We start from the raw sequence: 20,957 nt of genomic DNA, 5'->3' as shown, positions 1-20,957 counted from the left end.
ACGAAACCCCGACGATATATAACAGAATCTCTGGTCCTATCTATGATTGATGTTCTGAGATGTCTTCCTGTTCATAAACATGGTAATTCCAAAAGTTTTTCGATGTTTGAAAGGAACTGAATCTCTGACTAGAATGGTATTTTAATAAGTTGTAATATTGAAATTGAAGTCAATTTTGTTCAGTGTGTAAGCAAATATTGAAATATTGGTTTCAATATTCACTTCAATATTGAAGTTTTATTTCAATGACACTTTGAAAGGACACATTCGCGTCCTATTAGCTGATGCCCAAATTATAGATAGATTTGGGCGTCAAAATCATTGTAGATTCCACAAAAAGCGCTCAATTATTATTGCAATAATTTGCTTAGTGTGTAGACAGCTTAAGAGACCTGTACATAATTATCACATAATTATCAATAATTGATCATAAGCTAACTAATATTTAATAGAAATCAGTAATTCTCTTAGGAAAAATTAAAAAAAGTCACATTATTCGAAGGCATGAACGTTTGAAGGGAGAGTACTTTCCCCTAGTGGCTATAACGTGAAATTGATAGGGTGGAGGGGTGAAGTAATTCGTTAAGAAATGACATTTACCTTTAATCCTTTGCCACCGCCACCGCTAGCCGCCGCAGGAGGCGCTGCCTTAGCCCCAATAAAGAGACTTTCAGTGCGCTTTGGTTGAGCCGGCGACGGAACAATATCCTGTCCGAGGGTTCGCTGTCGCAGCAGAACATCTTCAAATGGTTGATTTGGCGTTGAGTAGACCGGCTGTGCCATGGGTCCTTGGTACACCGGAGTCCCACTTCTTGAGGTCCCAGAGCCTGTTATTACTGTTCCATTGCCAGCTGATGTAGGAGCTGCTGGGGCTGGGCCCAATTGACGGAATGCTGACCCGGCTCGAACACTGCGATCTGGGGTGTCAGTCGTTGGTGCTGGTGGTAGGGTTCGATCAATGGAGGGCTGCCGGGAACCAAAGCCCCCACCCAGTCGACTGGCCGCCCTTGTATACCTATCCACCGATGAATCTCGACTCGGTGGTCGTTTGTAGTGATCAAAGTGGTCAATTGATGATGGCTGAGCATGTGATCCCAACATTGGTCGTTGACCCTCCGTCACCATCTGAGAACTCCGTCGCATAGGTCCTCCACTGCCCTGCACAGCCGTCTGATACTCTTGCTGCTGCATTTGGTCCTGAACATTGTAGTAATTTGGTTGATTCTGTGGCATCCCGTACAGATTTCCCTGGGCCTGGCCCTGTGATGGCTGTCCGTAGGGTATTGAATTCATTTTTCCATAGTTCTGACCACTCCCACTGCTCACATTGCTGCCCATATTGTACATCTGCTGCTGTTGCTGTTGCTGCATCGCCGTGGAATTGTAAGGAATCTGCTGCGTTGGCGCATAGTTCATCTGCGAATTCGTTACTTGGTGATTGGAAAATTGGTTCATGTAGCTATTATTGGGCTGTGGCTGCTGTTGTTGGTACATCGATGGCCCACTGCTCATGTAGTCCGTCTGGGCAGATGGTAGAGGGTTATTGAGGCTGTGTGGTTGGGAATATTGATTTGACACATTGTTCATCTGTGAATAGTCAAAACTCTGCTGCTGGTGCTGCTGAAAGGATTGCCGACGAAATGCCGCCTGACTCTGAACTTGGCTCTGGGCAACACTCGGTGCCCGTGTCGGTGCCATTGCACTGGAACTCGGTGATTTGGTAGCTTCAGGGGATATAGACTTCGGACTTGACATCATTTCCAACTTCCCCGGTGGTTCTGTCGGCGGTCTTGGTCTCTCTCGACTCCGCAACCGTTCAAAACGCTCTAGGACCGATGGTTTAAAATCCGGTGCAAATTCCCTAGCTGTCGCCACAGCAAGATCAGAATCCATTCTGGCCTGATCCGAAATCATATCAGCCAATTCAGCTTTGCTGCGTGCCGTAGCTGTCCGGGAAATGGCAATATCTGCCTTCTGCAGAGCATACTTTGATGCACGCTGAGCCGAACTCACAGCCGCTTCGATCCGCTCCCGAAACTTGGCAGATCGTATCAGGAACACATGTTTTTTCTTCTGACTCGTGATCAACACGTTGCACTTGTATTTACCCTCTTCTTTTGTACCATCACGAAATGTTGTCACGCCATATCCATGTTTTTTGTTGTTGTGCCATTCACCTTCATATCTGGAACAATGAGAATTCTAATGTGATACCCATATCACCCTAATCATGTCTCACAAATTCTCTCTTTATCGTGCTTTAGTTATTCTTTTATTTTTTTTTTCATTCTGTATATACCTTAACCCGTCACTTCGTTCAGATATTCCATATCCATCACGCTTATCGTGTTTCCACTCGCCCATGTACATTTCCGTTACACTTGGATCAAGTTGCTCCTCATCCACAGTAAAACTGGCGTTGGAATCCGTATGCATTGACCTACAAAAATATATGTTAGACATTAAACACAATTGCAATTGCTATTTTTTAAAAGAAAAAGTTACTATCTCGAACCATAAGGACGTGGCAGCCATATTGAATTTATTCGCGTCTTATTAACTGATGCCCAAATTATAGATAGATTTGGGCGTCAAAATCATTGTAGATTCCACAAAAAGTGCTCAATTATAAAGAATCATGATAAAATAAGAGGAACGACAGCGAATTTGAGCAAATTTGCTTCATAATTGAACGTGAAAATTGTCAGCAAAATTTTGCAGCCGATTGAAAAAGAGCCGATTGAGCGAGAGGCTACTATACATAGTCTGACTAGTAGTTCAAAAGATAGAATTGATAAAAGCCTAATAGAACTCTAAATTGTTCAAAAAAATATCGTATATTTTTAAAAGCAATAAAAACAATAGATTTTACGAAAAAGTCAGCCATTTTGAAAGGTTTTTTTACTTAATTGTTAATAAATACTTCAGTTATTTTTCGTTCAAATCGATAAGTATATCAATATCAATAAAGAAGCTTAACTGATTTAGATTTAGGCATTATGCAAAACACTCCTCAGTTTTTTTTTTTTTTAAGAAATCAAATAAATAATAAATTTAATTGAATTGTCAGCCATATTGAAAATTAGAAGAATGTGGGGCAAAATGTTGCAAGTAGTAACCTTCGTAATTCAAAATTTCAAAAGATACATTAAAAATTTAGAGATTTAAAATTTTTATGATAGATATATCCTTCATGAACCACCATAAACATCTAAAGTTTTAAAACATTTTAACAAAAGAAATAGATTAACAAAAAATATTTTGACTAAATAATTTTTTTTTAAAGCTAGTGATAAGCCTAGATCAGCTTATTGTAGGTGAGACTGGTAACGTGAGTAAACTCGGTTTGCATGCAAAATCCATTTGGAAATAAAGATGAGAGGTATTATAGATAGCATATTGAAATCAAATTTCTGAAAACTTTCAAACTTTTTATTTAATCAAAATATCTAAGATGTAAATGTACTGACAGAAAGATGATAGTGAGATATAGAATAGAATCTCCTCAATAACGGTTGCTCGGTAGCCAAGATAATTCAATTTATTTGTTTTGAAACACGTTTTTTGACCACAGCGAGCATTTCGTCCATAACGATGAACTACAGCAATATCAAAGAATGATTGAATTTTGCAAGAACATTCTTTTAAACTTTATTTTTAATAACGTTACTCCCATTTCTAAAGTCTACTTTTTAAAAACTTTTGAATATTATTATTTTTACTTGACTGTTCTATTGATTTTTCGTTCCAGATGTACCTGAAACACTTCTTAATGATAAATTTGAGGACAACAATAGTTGCAACCAGAGAAGAAAGTGTTGTGCCGGACAACATAACAGAGCTGAGGTAGAAACGTATTTATCTTATCAATAAGAGGCAAAAGTGTATTTTTATCTCTTTGTGAAATAAAAAAAAATTGAAGAATTAAAAATAAATGTTTTCTTTGCATTAGGATAAGTGTTTAAAAAGCGTTTAGTAGAAAGCCCTTAATTAAGTACTTAGTGAAAATACTTTTCATGTCCTTAACACAAACTACTTAATTAAGGACTTTAATAAAGACCTTAATTAAGTACATAGTGTTAAGGTTGAGTCATACCATATTAGTTTGACTACTCGCCACAAAGCGCTGACGTTTATCTCATTTTCATATATTTTTTAAGTAATTGAATGTTCTACAACTCCTTAAAATTAAGTCATTGAGTTAAGAACTTAATAATCACTTAATAAGTACTTAATGTATTAGCCGGGAATGGCTGACCCCTCACATTTAGTACTCATTTCAAATTCGAATCTGCAACAATATAAGTTCATTATTTTCCCTAATTGGTTGTAAAATCCAGTTTTTTACCCCTTTTTTTAATGAACCTTTTCTCTTTAATTGTTTGACCTTGAAAACTCTATTAGGAAATTATTGAATGCTATTTTCCTACAAATCGGTCTAGGTCGGTGTAAAATCAGAACCTTGTGAAAAGCTTGAACTCGCGCCGATGATTCTTTTCTCATGAATTGTCAGGGAGGGTAGGGCAGTTTCACTAAAATTAAGTTACCTATAATCTAGCTACTTCTTCATCTTGATTACTGTCTATTTGAAAATATACAGCATATTTCTCATTTTTAATTTTTAATCCTAATGGAACTGGCACACCTTTTCAATTTAATGAAATTCAATCGATTGATATTACCTCTCTTACTCTTTCAAACTAAAATCAGATAGAGCTGTCTCTTTCTGCCAAATGAAATTTAAAATTGAAATTAAAAATGAAATTGAAATTTCAATTTCCATTCAACAGAAAGAGACAGCTATATTTGATTTCAATTTGAAAGAGTAAGAGAGGTAAAATTTCAATCGATTGAATTTCATTAAATTGAAAAGGTGTGCTAGCGCCATAAAAAATTATATTTCTGAAAATAAAACATGTGTGAAACTGCCCCACCTTTTCATCCGAACTTTTTAAATAAAAAAAATTATAATAGAAGTTATGAAATAAAACATACTTTGTGGTCATTCCGGATTGAGATGAGCCAGTACTGATCCATGACGCTGTAGATACTGTCGATCTTATGCTTCCTGAGGCACCTGTTCCCCTTTTTTCTAAATCACCTGTACTTCTTTGTTTTCTAATTTTTAAACCCTTTTTTTGCGAATTAAGAAAACAAAAAAGACACAAAAAAGAATTAATCATATTAAATTCCATTTAAAATATCAAAAATAATGTAATATTTAAACTCACCGACAAAAGTCCTTTTTTGGTCTTTTCCACTAAACTATTTCTTCTGGCTGGTGCTTCGTCGGATCTTGCCTTGAGGACAAAACCCCCGCGAACATCATCAATGCGATGATTTCTCTTATCAGCCGGATCTGTGCTCTTTTCACCCTCGTTGCTACGTAACGATGTCATCGAAGTTTGAATTGTTTGTGGTCGATGATGCGACGCCAGCCCAAAAGGAGCCGATTGTCGGACACCATAGCCATGTCTTTTTCCCGATAACCATTGCCCTTGATATGTTCCTGGAAATTTTCACAAAAATTAATTGAAATTAGTCAAATGATTGTGCCCTGAGAGGTTTGTCTCTCAAAATTACAGAGAAACTTCTCTTTGCACAATTTATAACAATTAACCAAATTCATGGTTGAAAATGATGAATCATTAATTTTATGGTCGTTTGTACAACATTCAAAGATGATAGCACCTTTTTCCAGAAAAGGATTATACCCAAATATCAACCTATTTTACTATAAGCTAAATATGAGTGAATATGCCTAAAATGAACTCTCCCAAAAACAGATAAACGTGCTTATGAGATGTTATATAGGATTTTTTTTTTCGAAGGGGAGTAAGAGGATTTACCCAGGCTCTTCAATAACTGGGATTCACGAAGAGACTACATGGAAAATGTGGGTGAGTTCCTATTGATTTCACCACTTGTGTGACTCTATGATGGATACTTATTGCTTCTATAATATCGAGCCTTACTAGAAATTTAATTCAGGGTCACATGGAGGCTGTTGCGAAAAGATAAAATACTCCAAAGCTTTCAGTTTCCCTGATTTAATATAACGCAGGAGAGGGAAAGGTCGAGTGTGAGAGCTTTAAACAATGAAATTTTCAAGAGAAAATTTACTATCCTTGCAAAATACCAACTGTCCCATGGCTATTCTTTCATATTACAAGCCAATTGTTGGGAATTTTAATAAGAACCAAAAGTCCTAGAGTGAAAGGAATGTTCATAGACACAAAATTCATAAATGAAAGCTTTCAGAACTTTGAATACCTCTCAAATTTACATGTCAAAAGTTAATTAAAATACGTTTTCAAACACCAAACAATGTACAAGAAATACAACTTTGTTGTGATGTCAAGAGAAGAGACAAAGTATAAAAGAGGTAGCGAAGCGTTCGAGACTTCGAAACATACGCGAATTTATTTCAAATTCAAGAGTTTAATTAGTTTCAGTCAATTTATTTGGCAAAACCACGGAAAAAATGTAGGGGAAAGCTTTGAGGCTTCGAACACTTCATATTTTCCCCATATTCCTTTCATGAATCTGACCTATCTTTTTGGGAAATATGTACCTTTAGGGTTAGCCATTAAAATATGCCATAGCCAGTTCAGATGGTTAAGATTCATTAAAAGAATGTGGGAAAAATATGAAGTGTGCGAAGCTTCAAAGCCTTCTCCTAACAACAAACAATTAAAAGTTCAAAAATTCCGTAAAATTTTATCCCATTCATTTCGCAACTTCCTTTAAAAGTTTAGCACGCAGCAATTTGCAACAAATTTTAACGGATACATATAGTACTAAAACGTATTTACCAAACAAGAATTATAGTTTTTGGAACAATAAAATTGAAATTATAAAGAATCACAGCTAATCACCTGTTTCGAATTTAAAATTTTCCAGAGTTCAAACATTTATTAAAGTCTGCAATATTTTAGTAATAAATTAGGTGAGTGAAGATAAATCAAGTAGAAATTCCAATAGGAAGTCATAAATTTTATATATTTAAAAATAGTGAATTATTTTTGCAAAGGATAAATCAAAAAGTTGTGAACAATTTTGATATCTCAAGCTTGGTTTATGAGGTTTATGATGTCTGATCAATGTTATTATTTATCGACCAAAATAAAGCATGTAGATGAAAAAATTATCCAACGCCAGAAATGAAGTCAGTAACAGTAGTAGGCTTTGGATATTGTTCTGTTTTTCGGTGTCGTTTACTTTTGGTACAATTCCTGTTAAAAATATTGATTTTTTATGGTGAGATCGCGAAATTGATCGGGAAGGGGAGTGTTTCCCTTCAATTCGACGAAAAACTAGTGGACTAAAAAAAACCAAAATCGTAGAAAAATCCTAATAAAATTATCTTTCCGAAAAAAAACTGTTGTGGAGGAATGAGACCCTGCATGTGGAACGGGTGTGGAACGTAAGCTTCCCTCCACAATAAATCAAGACGTGTAGAGCATCCTCTTTCTCTTCTTCTGCTTAGCCTTAGCGGCGAACACATCACCCTAGTTATCCGAAGTAATCTCTAACTTGTATCAATTAAATACTAGGGGAGACTGGGGCAAAAAGTCACAAAACGAATATTTTATTTTTTCACAAGCTACCCTAGCGCCTTAAAAATTTCTAATTAGTACCGTTTTATAGGAAATTTAATGTTCTACAACTTTCTGAAAGTCATTTTCCTCTTTTTTGTAATGAAATACATTTATCGAGCTGTTTTCTAAAAGGCAATTTTGTGATCATTCTCAAAAATGCTGGAGCAAATAGTACCATTTGATTTGCATTATTACTGGCTTTCGTAAATTTAAAACAAAATAGCTAGGTGACATATTTTCATAGGAAATTTATTCCTCTACACCTTTTTAAAACACAGTTTTCTCTATCTGAACGAGAAAAGCTCTTTTCAAGCTATTTTAGAAAAAAAAACACACAAGAGACTGCTAATCGTTTGACCAATGCAAACAAAAAGCGGCGAGACATGGAAATGACGTTTCTTCTCGCTGGGAGACATCAGAAATTGTTTCGTTTTTTTGTTACTTTTTGCTCCATAACTTTTGTTACTTTTTACCCCAAGTGGCCATTTTTCATAAAAGGATTTCTGAAGAAAAGAACCTTTGTGAAATTCTAAAATAGATAGTGGTTTCGTATTCAAAGAATCCAAATCATTTAGGAAACATTTACCAGTGCATAAATTTTGGAAAATAAGTAGGTCAAAATTGATATCTGCTGTAAGGAAAACATTTGAAAAATAGGGATAAAAATTTCAATATTTTTTATTTACTAAATTCCTTGTTCGAATTCTAAGAAACTTACGATTTTGAAGAAGGTCTATGGAGGCAATTTATGGAAAAAATTTTAAGCCGCTATCTTTTTTATCTTGGAATATATTAAATTTTCAAATTTTCAATTTGTGACTTTTTGCCCCAGTCTCCCCTAGTGAATTAAATCAGTTTAGTGATTTAAAAACAGTGTCTATCCATTTCTGTGCTGGACATCATCTCCACTCGGCATATCTCGACACCAGAAGGATTTCGGCGACAAACCCGGGATTGAGTGTTCTAACTACTTTTTATATTTTACATGTTCGTATTGCACATTTCGTACTGCGGAATCTTCGTATTCTGGGATATTTCGTATTATACCGTTTCGTATTTTACATTTCTTTTTTCATACAATTTCTACAATAATTGAACATTTCGTCTGTCATACAGTTCTGTCATACCTTGTAAAACTGCAATTTTATAATTTTATTGGTTGATATGGTTATGTGAAACGTATGGCAGACGAAATGTTCAATTTTTGTGAAAAATTCATGAAAGACGAAATGGTAAAATACGAAATGCCCTATAATACGAAGTTTCCGCAATACGAAATGTAAAATACGAAGATTCAGTAAACAGTTAAAATGTAGAAGCCATTATTCATTGGAGAAGTTCATCGCCTACATGCTTTAGATACCAAAGCATCCCAGCTTTGCGGAATGCTCAAACTCATTGAGTTAGAACTCTCTGTGTATCATCTTTTCACACAGCTTTTGAGCCAATAACGCGGTTAACTATCTCTTAAGATTGCTTTATAAAAATGATCACAAAACCATTTCAAAATAGAAAATGGTAAAGAATTGGTAATGGTAGTAATGTCATCTTTCAGCAGGATAATGCGGGAATTCAGAAAGCAAGTCTTGTAATGAAGTGGATCCAGAAGACAGAACTGATTTTTTTTGTTTTGTCCAGTTAATTTACCTGGATAAAATTCAATCAAAAATCTGTGAGGCATCATTACTAGAGAAATTAGCGTCAGAATTAAGCAACGCATCAAACCGTAGGGACTGTAGATGAGCTTAAGAATGATATCAGATGATCATGGAGCAAATTAACCTAAAAATTCTTCATAAAATCGATCTTAAATTTGGCTAAAAGACTTATTTATGCCATAAAGAATAAGGAATCATATACAAATTATCAAAATCGTTCTCATTGATAAGCTTTTCTTCCTTTTTGTTTAAAAAAATCGGCATCGTCTCTATTTGAATTTCGCTCAAAAATCACCCAAAAATTTGATATTTTGGCTGGCGTGCACGCACAAATGCAAATCCACGCGGGTCACTACCATAAAACGTGTTATTGGATAGGCCTATATTATACAAAAAATATTAGATCGATCAGACTTATAGACCACCCATACCACCCACTTGTAAGTCCGTTGTGATTCGAAATGTTGGGCAAGTTTTCCTACAATAAGAATGACAAAGGATCAACTTGCTATAGAGTTAATCCATTCTATTTAACAAAAATACGAAACGATAAATCTTTTTTGTTGTCCTTACTTCAAACAAATTGCACAGCACAAGCAATCGAAAATGAATAAAATGAAAAAAAAATGTATAGCCTTAAAAAGGAACATTATTGTATCTTTAGGCATGAAATAAGCTGAATTGAATTGAAAAAATTTCTAATAAGACAATTTAGTGACTTTTAATATCTGAAATTTTATTAAATTCTTTTTGTAAGTGCATTAACGTCTACATATACAAGACACATGGTCGAATCAAAGATAATTACGCTCTCTACAGATGTTGAATTTTAGTTTTAATTTATTTAAAGCTTTCGATAAAGCTTAGTCAAGAAATAACTAAGCTTAGTAAAAAGATAACAAATAAATTTAAATTCATTTCAAATTGAAATTTTAATTAAAGTTAAACAGTTTAAATGACCGACTAATCCTTCAGATAAGATAAAAATTTAAAATTAATCTCGATACCCCTACGAAATGGGTCTCGATATACATAAGCTCTATATCTCATAAGGGACAAATAATGGAACAAATATCGGAATGTTGATTTTCTTAAAACTCAAAATTAGCTAAATTAATATCTTCAAATTGCTCCCTAAAGAATAATTGAATAATTGAGGAAACATATCAATTGCTCTCTTTCGTGTGCGATCAATAAATATTACATAAATTAAAGTTTTGTTTAGGAAGTTTTAAAATAAAAAAAAAACATTACTCGCACTTTAAAATATTCTCTAAAAGTGTGAGGTTATGTTGGATCTAACCTCAAAAGACAACAATTGGTCGTTTAAAAATCAAGTATATAGACTAGCATAAAAATATCTCTTGCTATAAAATCTTCGTTAATTTCAGAAATATTGCGCCTTTATCAAAATATCAAATGGTATATTATTTGATGAATTATTATGGAATGACGGTATTAAACATTCTTTTTCAGAAAATGTCCGAAATAATAATTTTTTTATTTTTTTATTTGCAGATTTATTGATAGTAATTTAATAAAATTGAATAAAAGAAGATATGAAATTTTAATGATTTTTTCAACTAAATATATAGAGGAGATTGAGGCAGTTTCACGAAGCTTAGGTTATTTTTAAGATTATTTTCCCAAACGTATTAACTATATTTAAATAGACCAACTGTGTTATCACATTTGCACATTAAAATTTTAATATAATTCACATAAATTGTCACTGGTGAGAGCCCAAATGTGTAATTTGTGTATTTGAATCATTTTATATTCAAAATTTGATCTATTTGTTGATAATAAGGTAGACTTGGCCCGCAAAATTTGATATAAATTCATTTATAGCATTAATGCGAAAAATTAATGCGATTTTCTCTTTAATTTTTTAATGTGAAAAATATTTATGCTTTAGGTAAATTTAAACATATTTTTGCAGGCCAAGTCCACTTCTTTATCAATAAATAGAAAAACCCCAAATATTAAGTGACTCAAAGACACAAATAACATATTTGGACGCTCACAAGTGACAATTAATGTGAATCACATTAAAATTTTAATGTGCAAGTGTGATAACGCCGTAAGTCTAGTTCATTTTTCTTAGTTATTGGATATTATTAATATCCAAAATTATGCATGCATGAAACTGCACCTTTTTCTCCTAATTTTTTTAGGTTAGTTTTAACATAACCTGATATACCTCATTACAAAATTCCTTAAACATTCCAAAAGAGTTGCTGTTTAAGGATGAAGAACAAAATGAAATATCCTTAATTAAAATGACCCAAACAATTTTACCAATTAATGGAAAACTCATTAGGCTTCTGTTTTTTTCTATAAGAAATTGTTTCATTAATATTTCTATCGAATCAATATCAATTATATCCTAAGAATTGTGTAAAAAGATAATTGGCAATAATTGCTATTGTATTTCTAAATTGCCAATAAAAAGAATTTACTGCACATTAAGCTTTAAGTATAACAATAGCAAATACTATTGCAACCACTTTAAAATATCTCCAAAACTATTGATTTTTTTCCATCATGAAGAAACTTTACTAAATTTTCATTGTGTAATTGAAATGAATTTTATATAGAAAAATTGATTGGTACTTTCTGCCTAAAAAAAAGTAGGAAGAAATAAAAGAAAATTTCTATTATTATCTCATTGTTTGGTGCTTGCTTTCTATTTATTGCATCACCCGAAATAAATTCTATTCTTCTAAAATAAATCCTATAAGACTATCATAAATGTGAGCCTTGTCTACATGAATTTACTTGTGAAAAATTTTTCTTAACTGATTTAAGCATTGTTACAACAAAAAAATTAGATCGAAGAATTTTCAGTAATTTACTAAAGCAGAAGGCACGAAAAGGAGACAAAGGAATTGATGATAGTCCGATGAACTCGTCCTGTAACATTGAAACTCGATAACTCTTGATTTAGGAATGATAGGGAAATAAGGGTATATTCTCTCGCATGGATCGATATCTTTGCAGATACTGTGATATCCCATTTAAATGATGAAATGTTTCAATTGGCAAAGAAATAAGGAAATTGTGAGAAACTCACCACCATCCGCGTACGTCTCTGAACCATAACCATCTTGGAATCCTCCAGCCCATGTGCCCTCATATCTAGCAGTGGACGTCACACTCTGACGAACACCATAGCGCCCCTTTGCGCCTCCCGTCCACTCTCCCCTATAGATCCAGCGACCTCTTGTCTCCACGCCAAGACCATGCCGGCGCCCATTCTGCCATTGACCCTCAAATGATGATCCACTGCAAAGGAGGTGAAAAAAAAATCATTAATCAATTATATTTCATATTTAATCAAAGGTCTTTGTTACTGAGCACGAAAATGTTTGACTACGTGATTATACACCTCAGAGAAGTCCTTTTAGGACAGTACCACTCTTTGTGACTACTTTTTATTAAAATAGTTAATTTTCCATTGATTGTGACACTCCAAAAGCACATAATCAAAAATATTTTGCATCGATGTGAAATAATGCAAAGAATATCATCGTAATCCCGAGGTAAAATCGACCGTTCAGAATAAGAAACGAATAACTCGCAGTTGGCAAATTTTACAGGAGACCGATTTGAAGCTGAGATTTTACATGCATAGTATAGGATTTTTGAGATTTAAAATCTCTATAGGGGAATGTTCGCATGGTTCGCATAGAGTGAACCTTCAAACTATGCAAATTTTCTCTTTGTGTGCAAAGATCTAGTTCGTCATTTTTTTGTCATAAGATAGATCATTATTAAGCTCATTAAACGAGATGAGAAATGGTATGTAGGTCAGCTCTTTGCAAACAAAGAAAAATTCACATCGTTTGAAGGTTCACTCTATGCGAACCATGCCTACATTCCCCTAAATGGTAAAACAATCAGTGTAGCGCCAACAAAAAGTAAAATAAATTCTTAAAAAAATAATGAAATCAATATAAAATTTCAAATTCAATGAATATAGTATGAATGTTTACAAATCTAGTTTATTAACTAAATTTTAAGAACAAGTGATAACTGATAAGCCCAGATAAGCTTATGGTAGCTGAGATTCTTTACAAGTGACCTCGAAATGCGTGCAACTCAGGGTCCTCGAGTAAACAGTCGTCGAGTAAACTGTTCTAGTCGGTCGAAATGCATAAAATTCTCTGGACGCGATTCTTCATCCCCATAATTCAATTCACAATCGAATTTTCACGCATTCCGAGTTGCAAGCACCCCGAGTTGCACGCATTTCGAAGTAACTTCTAAAGAATCTCAGCTACCATAAGCTTATCTGGGCTTATCACTGGTCATTTTCTATTTTAAAAAATCCGAGTGGGGAAGGCCAAAAAAAATCATTGAAATCGGTTAATAAACATTAGAGATAGAGTCCGGTCCATATGGATATAGTAAGGGTCGGGGTACAGTAGGTTGGAGTAGGGACGGATAGGATCCACTATTGGAAAGGTCTCAATTTGAAATACAATTTATACTAAAATTTATAAATAAATAAATATAGTCCTGTTGTATAAAGTACCAGTCCGTTCGCTTTGTAAAAAGAGAAATAAGGAAATTAGCTCCTAACCAAATTCAAAACTGATGCATAAGCAAGTAGAGGAATTAGTGACAAAAATCCTAAAGAAAAGACCAACCAAGAATCACTGAGGAAGACACGATAAGTGTCGAAAGCTCTGGAGAAATTGTCAGAGAACATTGAGGGAAGAGTGCGACCCATCGTTGGAAAGGTCTCGACCTCAGCTACAACCGCTACAACATACTAAAATTTAAAATTTAATTGGTCGCAAAAAAACAGAATACTGAAGTGATTATAATTTCAATGAATGAATAAACAATTAAATAACATTGTTACAAGCTTTTATTTATTCATCGTGACTCCTCTTAACACTTAAATGACCGCAACGGCATTTTATGTCAAATTTCTCTTTTTAATATTTTACTACAGTGAAAAACTTAAAGAAAGGCCCTTTGCATTTTCACAAATTCAAATATAAATACGTATTTATACGTATAAAGATTTTTTTCATTTTCTTGTGGTTATGTATAAATTTTCTGAAAATTGTCAAATAATGCTAAAATGAATTTTCACATTTTTTATTTTTTTTTGAAAATAATATGGTGCAGTAACCACTTATCGCCACTTTTAGGAAAAACTGAAATTAATTTAATTATAATTTTTAAACCCCTATTATAAAGTAACTTAAATTTGACACAAAGTTTCTTAGAAATGTTGTCTATAGATATATCAGACGGGTCTCGGTCAAAATCCCGAAAGCCAAAATCCCGAAAGGGCCAAAATCCCGAAAGCCAAAATCCCAAATTCTTAAAAGTGTTATAGCTACTCCCACGATTGTACCACCGATTGCTGGAGGCAAAGGGAAATCTTCTGTGTCTTGGGAAATTATTCTAAACATTTTCCTCCATATAATTTCATTCCTATCAGGATTTTTAACATTCAGGATTTTGGCTTTCGGGATTTTGGCTGCCACCGATATCAGACTAATAGTCCCTCAACTTAATGGTGGATTACTTAAAAGATATATTTTTATTAAAAATTAAAAAATAACCACTTCTCACCACTTATTTGAAAAGGCCCAAACTCTATTATTTTGGACAATATTATTAAAAAATATATTCAGCGTTACTTTTTCTTTCTGACATCCTTTTTATAACTCGTATTATACGATTTTTCTTCGATTCAACTATAGGCGGCGAGAAGTGGGTCACTGGCGAGAAGTGGTGACACCACCCTAAGTAAATTTCCAATAAGTTAATTTTCACCTGATTTTTCTCTCCAATATTATTCGGCAATAATTCTTATTATTTATTTTTTTAATATTTTCACATTTTCTTGTATTTTTATGTGATTTTTCGAACCAATTTTCAAGCGATCAGGCATATTAAATGTTAAGAGGTTACGAGTTTTCGCCAAGAAAAGTTTTCTTAGTCGCTATTTTGGTATTATTTTCGGATTTGACGAGTATTTTTGTAAAATTTTTGCAATACTCGATAGCCTCGTCAAATATTCGTCATATTTTCGCAATGATAAAGAATTCATGAGACTTCCGTTATTTTAATGTCAGTTTCAAGATTTTTCAATTATATTAGAGAATTTAGATAAATAAATAAATAGGTTAATCAAAGATCTAATTATTAAATGGCCACGACCGTTTTCTTTTTATTTACGAGAGCTGAAACAAAATAATATTAAAATACTAATTAATTTGGAAAATGATTGGTATCAAACTCAAAAAATTAGAAAATAATAAAGAGATAATAAGAAAAAAGTTTGAAATTCCTGCATAATTTATTAAGAAAAAAAACTTAATTAAAATTTAAAATAAATATACGGAAATTGTATTTATTAAGTGAAATAATCATTTAAAAACCATTTAAAAATTTAAAAAACGCCATATTTTAATTTATTTGTTTATTTTCTATGTAAACTAATCAAAATCTCACCGGGAATACCACTCGAGAATTCTCCCCGGTTTTTTTTATAAGAAAATTTCCAATCGAAAATTTCGTGGATACCAAATAGGCGAGTTCCACACGGAGAGTTGGCTTTTCCCACAAAATCAAACTCTCACATCTGGAGGATACGGCCCCAGAGCAATAGAAAAAATAGGGGAATGTAGGCATGGTTCGCACAGAGTGAACCTTCAAACGATGCGAATTCTCTCTTTGTTTGAAAAGAGCTGACTTACTATTTCTCATCTCGTCTCATGAGATAAATAATTATCTATTTTATGGCTAAGAAATGACGAACTAGCTCTTTGCAAACAAAAAGAAAATTTGCGTTGTTTGAAGGTTCACTCTGTGCGAACCATGCCAACATTCCCCTAGTATGAGAACCGAAATACAAAAAGAAAACAGTATTCCCTCAGTTTCAAAACAGTCGCATACGTTTGGGAAAAAATAACCTGACAAAAATTGGTTTTCAGCGGGTAAAATCATCGTAAATAAGGGATCTTTTGAGGTAAATTTTTAATGTTCTCCAAATGCCTCATGTTGAACATATTTGAATTTTTTTACCAATAACAAAAAATCCCTAAAAATAATTTTTATTTCTAAAATTTCACCCAAATGTATGACTTTTTTTTGGGACATAGGGAGTATAATTTACCTAAAATTCCATGAATCGTTCCTATTTTAAAACCATCAATAATAAAATTAGAAATACAAGATTCCCAGTCATCATTACAATGGATTTTCATATCAAAATATGTATGTGAAATTATTTAAATTTCTGTGCACGACATGTCTTCAAATCGTATCATACATACGAAAATCAGTCACGGATAATCAACAATACATATTGATAATACAATGATACCATTATAAATGCCATGAAGTACATTTCGCTAAACAAATTCATCATTATAAATTGAACTGCGCTTTCATATCATAAATTACCATAGAATAAGTACATTTATAACACACACCATATCAGTGAATTATGTATAATAATATTCCATAAATTATTATCAATAAATTTGTCTTCTATTTTAAATTGTTTATTTCTTATCTTTTTTGTCTCTTTTCAAGACAATTCCAAATACGACAATTCCTTCTAATTCAGATAATTAGATGTTTAGTCAATTGGTAAATTTATTGCATCTCAAGTTCACTGAGTCATTCATAATTAATTTATGAACAGAAAATATCACGTCACAACCATAAAAATAATCATTTCATTCTACTCGATTAAAAAGAATTGTAATACCTCATGAAAATTTGGAAATTTATTAATTCATTACCCGCCGATACAATAAATAAATTAGATGGAAAAATTTTCCGTGCTCAGGTTTAATAAATTAAACAATAATGACAGAGAAATCTTTCACATTAGCAAAGTTTCCGTTTGACGCCAAAAAGCAAAATCATAAATTGGGCAAAAAACAATTAGGAACCAGTGGGGCATTTTTGAGCACCTAATTTTCCTTTCAATTTTCGTTGTACGAACTCCAGGATGAGAGCAATTGTATTTAAATGGGACCTGAATGTGAAGTAGTATTGTAGAAGTCGGGTCTTGTATAAGGATTAGAATGGTTACAATTTGAAAATCGTCATTGATTTCTTCCCGCTCTAGAACGTCACTGGGCAATATGTGCTCGTAGGGAAAGACAGGCAGCGTTGATATGATCGAAGAAGTGGAAGCATTAAGTTTTTGGATTTAATGAAGTGGATAATTAGGTATTCCATCCAAGACCTAGAAAATATGGCTTAGAGAAAAATTGTGTAACGCTCTTTGTCCGACTGTTAAGATATCTAAACTTGGCATCTTTAAAGAATATTTCTTTAAAACACATAATGGACCAGAATTGCATTTTAGGGAAGTGGGGCACCTTTGAAAGTGAGGCACCTTTAAAATTCGGATTTTTCACCTATGTTTATGTGGAACTGAGCCATATCATAATGTTATTTAGCTTCTCAATTAAATCACTAAATTATATCACGATAAGACTCAGTTTTATTTAAAAAATAGGTGAAAAATACGAAATTCAAACGTGCCCCACTTCCCCCTAAGCCATAAGTGGGTTTTGTATTATTTGCCTAAGTTTATAAAGCCGTTTAATTATTGGAAAAATAATCACGATTACAAGTTCCAGCATTTCGCAAAATTTCTCACTATTTCGTTATTTCTATGTTTACCGGTTTGCATCCATTTGAACCGTTTTATAGTTTACTCATAATGCGCCCAAAGCCACAATAATAAAATGGGAATCTGGTGGTACAGTATGTAGGAGCGGGGTCCAATTAGGCTTAGGCTAATCCTCGCGAAGTTTCAGACTGTAATATTTGACAGTTCTGGAATAATAAACTGTCATACACTGAAGTCTTAGTAAATACTTTGCATAAATTTCCATTACCAAATCGTCTCCTCAAAATGAAACTGTCCTAAGTGCATTTAATTTGTAACTGTTAGCATTTGTTGCTAATGACGCATCATGAAGCGTCGTTTGCTACGATTGCAGATACAAAGAAAATGCAGTTAGAACAATTTCATTTTGAGGAGACGAAATACTTTACTGTCAAATCGGAGATCAGCCCCCATAAGTCTACCCAAGGATCATTAACATGCCCATCACTTTCCCCCACCCCTCCTCTTCTCCTCCAAAACCATGTTTTTTGGGATTGCTCAAAAACACGTCGTGCGATTTTTTCGTTTTTAGTAGTATTTTAGAGATTATCCAGGCGGGCTATTGACCATGTGTGAAAATACCATTGAATCACTTCTAATAAGGGTTTTTCAAGGTCAAACGTTAAAAGTGCTCTAGAGAGCGCTTTATCAAGCGATTGGGGTCATGTTCGAGCTCGTTGGAAAGATCTTGGAATTTCCGATAAAATTGAACCAGTTCATAACTGATAATTAATTTTTATACGAAATTCAATTAAATTACTCCTGAGGTCTATCTTACGAAATATTTTGAGTGATTTATAAATCAGTTCTAATCGGTTGTGAACCGGTAATGAACCGATTATAAATATCGATACATACGTTTTGTTCGAAAATAATTTTTATTACTCTAAACTTTTGTGGAATCTTTTGACTGATTTATGATTCGGTTTAAATCGGTTCAGAACCAGAAAACGGTAAATGGTGCGAAAGTACTTTTCAGGCATAGGGGAAACTGGGGCACCACCAAACAAGGGGTAGCACCAAATACTAATTTTTATTTCTAAACTACTCTGAGAAAAATAGTTTGCAAAAGGATGTTAAAAGTTGGTCGTCACTCCATGTAATTAACCAAAAAATTTAGTAACCCATTTTTCAACCAACTTTTTTGTAAAAGGAGATCAATTTTTTGCAAAAGGAAGTCAATTTTGTGGAAAAATGAGCACTTTCCAGCGGCTTCCAGTGTCAGTGTCGCTGTGTCATTCAGAATTGTCAAATGGCAGACAAAATATTAATTCACTATAGAATTATTTTGCAAAGTGGTGATAGTTTTCGCGTGTTTCTCAATAATTATAATAGTAGAAGTTGGGAGGAAAAGCTCTTCCGTTAGAGATTTGTGTTGTGATTCGGAAAAAGACAGTGCCGACAGAAATTAAATGAAATTTGAGCAGTGTTTTGCAGGAAAATTGCTCAAATTATTTATTTGGAAAATTAAATTCTGTGGTGCAGAGGGCTTGCTCAAGTCTCTGGTGTGTTGTGTGATAATTATTTTGTAATCCAAAAGACTTCAATACTGAAATGTTTAAAGATTTGTTCGCGAGGTTGCATCTCCAGTGCAAAAGTTTTTGACATGTCAGATGGTTCGTTTATCAATAATCCGACGGCTAAAATTCTTACAAATATTAGTCTTGGATTAGGTTAAAACTGGCAAAATATTACAAGAAATTGAATAATAATAGCAAGTGTGAAATATTTATTGTGAAAAAAATGTGTATAGTCGTAGTAAAATTAAAACTATTAAGTGCAATTGGATTCTTCATTAATATTTCGGGTACGTCGATTTTGTGTCTATACAGCAGACAAGAACATTAAATTTGCTTTATGATTTCTACATGCTTTATGATATGTACATGGACTATCTCGACCATTTCTTCAGTTGCTGAAGTTGAATATCCGATTAAAAAATCGCAGTGTTTGGTGCTACCCCGTATTTGGTGATGCTCTAGTTACCCCTAGCATCTAAGTCACAAGCTCGAGAATTTCGCAAAGTCCGGGGAGCTTTATCCCCCTCTTTTGTTATAAAAAAAACGACCTGAAAATGCTATTTGGAATTTAGGTTTGAAACTTGATGTAGTGTCCCCAAGCCACCGCATGATCGCAGCACCATTTCAAAAAATGTCCGTTGCGTGACCGTTTTTGCATTGGAAGCTGGAAAAGGTGTTGTGGATTTAGGAAGGGTTTTATTCAAAGTAAAAGGACTAATCCGAAAAAGTTAAAATAACATTTTGGAAAAGTTTATTTTACCATGCAGTATTGATCCGAAATCGGTGTAAATATTATGCTTTTTAGGTGTATTGGGGGTTAAAGTTACCTTTTTTCATGTTAATTTTACCCTTAAAAAGGTGTAAAATTAACATTAAAAATGTTGATACATTTTAACACCTAAAAATTGTTAAAGTTACGAGGAAAAAAAGTTAATCGCACCCTTTTTTTTCTCAGTGTAGAAATGCGGCTAATCCTCAAATCTGTCAAGGACCTTAGATTAACAAGATACAATCCACGTCTAAAAATCTACATGCGAGACCATAGAAGGAGTCAATGTAATAAACCAACTTTCAAATACCGACTGAACTAGCCCACCTTATCCCTACACAAGCCATAATAATATTTTTGTTATTGCATTTTTTAAAGAGTAAACCAACAGTTTCTTAGAATATAAATTATTTTTCGTATATGATGTCTCTATATTTGCAAAATTTTGGAGAAACTGGATAAATATCAATACTAAGAAGATGTTTGAAACTATACAAACAAGACGTCCCAAACATCAAAGACTGAAAGTGGTGTAAACGTTACAATATGGTGTCTCAAGTGAGATACACCAAAAGTGCCTTGAACCAAGTCGAGGCATTTCGGGTTCATTGATTGATTTTTCCCACAAGATGGTACAGAGGAAGATCTGAGGAGACTAGTGGACTCGCCCGACGACGTACAAAATTTATCTTTTGCAATGTTTTCCGCATTTTTTTCTCATGCACAGACTCATTTTTTGAATTC

The 20,957-nt window shown here is 33.4% G+C and overlaps 1 protein-coding gene across 12 annotated transcripts in view; it reads right to left on the bottom strand.

Moving 5' to 3' along the window:
* LOC129806532 (junctophilin-1) overlaps positions 1–20,957 on the bottom strand; it is an 83,176-nt gene that overhangs the window by 25,759 nt on the left and 36,460 nt on the right. For all 12 annotated transcript variants that reach the window (XM_055855179.1, XM_055855187.1, XM_055855183.1 and 9 more), the window contains exons 3-7: positions 12,336–12,547; positions 5,232–5,509; positions 4,996–5,132; positions 2,300–2,440; positions 601–2,185 (exon numbers count right to left, since the gene is read on the bottom strand). In XM_055855179.1, the coding sequence (XP_055711154.1) occupies positions 601–2,185; positions 2,300–2,440; positions 4,996–5,132; positions 5,232–5,509; positions 12,336–12,547 (2,353 nt within the window). The remainder of the gene's footprint in view (positions 1–600; positions 2,186–2,299; positions 2,441–4,995; positions 5,133–5,231; positions 5,510–12,335; positions 12,548–20,957) is intronic.

This window comes from Phlebotomus papatasi, chromosome 3 (genome assembly GCF_024763615.1).
Source record: "Phlebotomus papatasi isolate M1 chromosome 3, Ppap_2.1, whole genome shotgun sequence".
Lineage (NCBI taxonomy): Eukaryota > Metazoa > Arthropoda > Insecta > Diptera > Psychodidae > Phlebotomus > Phlebotomus papatasi.
Note: the sequence above shows the minus strand (reverse complement) of the source record. Positions and strands in the feature narration are given on the sequence as shown.